The sequence below is a fragment of the Nestor notabilis genome, unplaced genomic scaffold (assembly GCF_000696875.1).
Source record: "Nestor notabilis isolate BGI_N333 unplaced genomic scaffold, ASM69687v1 scaffold31765, whole genome shotgun sequence".
Taxonomy (NCBI): Eukaryota; Metazoa; Chordata; class Aves; order Psittaciformes; family Psittacidae; genus Nestor; species Nestor notabilis.
The window spans coordinates 666-4,141 of NW_009928402.1; the positions used below are offsets into that span (position 1 = coordinate 666).

The following is a 3,476-nucleotide window of genomic DNA, read 5'->3' on the forward strand; positions in this document are numbered from 1 at the left end:
TACACCAGTTATATTTGGGCTGGATTCACTCTCTGGGTGCACTCTAGAAGTTGAAATTGATGAAGATTGCAGCCTTTTAAGGTGAGCTGTGTAGGATGAACTGTTTTCCCTGCATCCCTCTTGTTGCTTATTACATGATTGTCTACAAGTGCCTACTGCCAGCACTGTTGCATTCATTTTAAATGTTTGTGGATGCATTTCAGCTTTCTGTGGTTGATAATCGCACTTTGTTATAAAAGGGAAATTACAATAATGGCTTCACTTGGATCTCTCTGTAGTCAACTGAGCATTATGTTGGGGTGGCATGCTTTGCTCTTTCTTCCCTCCAACAGGTGACTTGATAGTTCAAGTTTGTTTTTGTTGAATGAGAACATCTTTCAGAGGAAACTGACCTTATGACACAATAAGGAATCCAAAGTGGTCAAGAGTACAGATTTACTTTTTGTCTAATCTTACATTCTTATTTTGCAGAGGAAATGTAACTGAGAAATTGAATTCATTAATACAAGCTACTCATATTGGAAAGAGAGACAATTCAAGTTACAGTGATGTAAATGACTGGGTGAAAATTATACGTAAGTGAGGTTTGTGGGGTAGTTTATAGTCTAAATATGCCCATTCTCTGATTGTGAAGTACTCCTTTATAGGCATTTTATGGTGAGAGAACATTTTCTGTGTTCCTCTTTGACAGTTACCAGTATTTCACTGGAAAATATAATGTTTTCCATAATACTTCCATTTAAATAACTCTGTTCTTCTCCATAGGTCTTGATCCATTTAATTCTGATACCAATGTGAGCACTGGAAGCTTCAAAGGCATTTGTCCAGATATTCCTGCAAACCTGAATATTCGCATCATCTTTGCTGAAGTGGGTGCAGTACAAGGGATTCCCCAGCAAGAGATTCTTGCTGTGCAGATCAGGTAGAGTCGTGTCTCTGGCTATTTGGCAGATGAATGTTTCATTCTGAGCCTCCCTTACCTCGCATATCCTGGTTAAATTTTACAAACAAAAGTGTTATTTTGTTATTTCTAACTTTTACGTGCCTTTTATTTGTACAACACGGATTCCTTTGATCACAACCAGGTTTGCCTTTCTCCCTCTGAAATGAAAATGAAAGAAAATAATTAAAAGTAGATAATCTTTCTACTTTGCTGAAATATTAAATAAAATCTAGAAGCTGCCAGTAGTAAGCCTATGCAAGGCATTCCATCAGAATGTTTTAAATTCTTGGCACATGGTGGAAGTGACAACGTTGTCCTGTGTTCTGGCTTACTCCAATGTAGAGCTCTTGAGAGCTGTGATAAATGCTTTATTCTTTCCCAAAACAGGGAATTTTCACTTTACAAACGCTTCCCCACCCAAATCAATGCCAATCAAATAACCAGATTCTGTTCCATTTTACTTCATCAACTTCCTTCTAAATACTGTGTATTTTGTCCTTTCATGGTTATTTTTAGGCTCTAAATTTCCATTTACACACCTCAAGTAATAGTTATGCACATTCTTACAGTTACTCAACAGTGATATGGCAATTTCAGTGTGGGCTTACCTGTGAAAACAGCACCAGCTTTCTTCCCATCACTGCTGCTGTTCAGTTTATTAAAGTGCCAGCTCAGCCACCCGTTCCAATGACAAGGTAATTTCTGTAACAACACTGATACTTCCCATTATGTTAAGCAGATTTAATGTGAATAGCATTGATCAAAAGGTTACTTTGGTTTGGTGGAATAAAGAGAGCAAGAAGACCTGGTTCAATGATCTATTGAGTAACAGTTCCTATAGTGACAATCTTCCCCAGGAGCATGAAGAACATGAAGACCTGTAAATTACTCTGGGAAGCTGTAATGTTGTTTTAGCAGAAAAGCTTCTGTGGTGCTTACTTGAGTGGATAAGAGGTGCTGAGTGCAGCTCCCAAACTATCCATTGTCTGAAAATGTTCATCACAAAATCACTAAAAATGACTGAAATGGAGTAGAGGGAGGCTCCTGGTTTTGTTAGAGAAAAGTCATAAGATAATAACAAGAAGCTTGTGGTTTAGTTTTGATTTTTTCCTGTAACCTGGACGCTCCTTCTCTCTTATTTTTTCAACTCGTGCTGTTCTTTGGTGCTGTAGTTAATACACATGGCTTTTATGCTGGTGTGTTAATACACCTCCTTTTATGTGTGGTGTTTTTTTCTTTCTAGATCTCAGACTAATTCTTGGACAGAATTTGACTGCAATCGAAATGATGTGTGCTGGCCCCAACTTTTTTATCCAGTGACACGGTTTTACACAGGTAAACATAATAAGCCATGTGGAATGCCATGAACCGGTCGCTAGATGTGTGGAGTTCAGCCTGAAAGGATGCTTTGTAGCAGGGAATTAAACTTCCTTCATAAAGCATGCCCCAAGGAGTCAGTTTCATTTTTAACTTGATAATTTCTAAGTTAGAGTCGTGGAAAAGATAATGACTGGAAGTGTGAAACTGTGGTGGACTGTGTCTCGTGGGAGGCTGTAGATTAAACGTCTGGCATTTCGGAGGGCATCAAAGCACTTGGACTCTGTCCTGGGAGCTGCATGGTCTGAGGCAACTGCTGTGTTTATTATCTGCACAATTTTAGGGACTGAAGTTACACAAAATATGAAGTTTGACAAGTATGAAGCATCTTACTTCCTTGCTTTGTGCTGCATTGTTCAGGTTATACACGTACTTTAATCTATGTCCTTTGGGTGGTTGCTTAAAATTTAGCACTCATATGCTTATACTTTCTTTTTCCTTTCTTTCTTTTTGCAGGAGAACCATATTCCCAGTGTCTTGCTAAAGGCCTGTCATTGGCATTCCTTGTTTTACTTGCAGCAATTATGAGTAACCCTTGGTTTTCCAAAATTTGGAACAGTTGCTTGGTTTAAAAATGCTGATGTAAGAAGAACCATTTTTGTTAATATTTTAAGTACTTCTGGCTAAAATGTATGGATAAATATTCTTGGATTTTGTAGACATTTGATGTAAACATTTAAAGATACATAAAATGAATACTCTTATGGTGTACAGAAAATGGATGTGTTATTTAAAGCAAAATGTAACAATGAGTTTTTAAGCACAAGACTCTGGATTTGGAGCAGGAGAGTGGAGGTGGCAGCAGCTGCCAGCCCAGAGCCCACCACGGGGCTGGGGTCCTCCTCATACATGGATCTCTGTCCTCTCGAGCTTGTTCTCTTCTCTGGGTGTAGTGGGTCAAAGTGGCAATCCCTTCCACAGTGAACCCCTGATGGCACCTGGTTTTGGAGCAGTGGATGGATTGTTCACACTCAGATGTTTTCATGTATTGATCTCTAACTCTTTTCCAGTCAATGCTTTGCACTGGCAACCCGTGTGTGATCTGGGCAACACAGGGTAGAGAAGACATTTAACAGGATCACAGACTGGTTTGCACCGAAAGGGACCTTAAAGGTCCTTCAGCTCCGGACAGGGACACCTTCCACTGGAGCAGGTT

The 3,476-nt window shown here is 39.3% G+C and overlaps 1 protein-coding gene across 1 annotated transcript in view; it reads left to right on the forward strand.

The window, feature by feature from the left end:
- LOC104405714 (tectonic-2-like) overlaps window positions 1-2,892 on the forward strand; it is a gene marked incomplete at its 5' end in the record, with an annotated part of 3,383 nt that extends 491 nt beyond the window's left edge. The window contains 6 exons of the mRNA XM_010014490.1: window positions 1-81; window positions 472-575; window positions 766-922; window positions 1,513-1,638; window positions 2,187-2,278; window positions 2,777-2,892. Of these exons, the coding sequence (XP_010012792.1) occupies window positions 1-81; window positions 472-575; window positions 766-922; window positions 1,513-1,638; window positions 2,187-2,278; window positions 2,777-2,892 (676 nt within the window). The remainder of the gene's footprint in view (window positions 82-471; window positions 576-765; window positions 923-1,512; window positions 1,639-2,186; window positions 2,279-2,776) is intronic.
- Window positions 2,893-3,476: the final 584 nt, after the last annotated feature.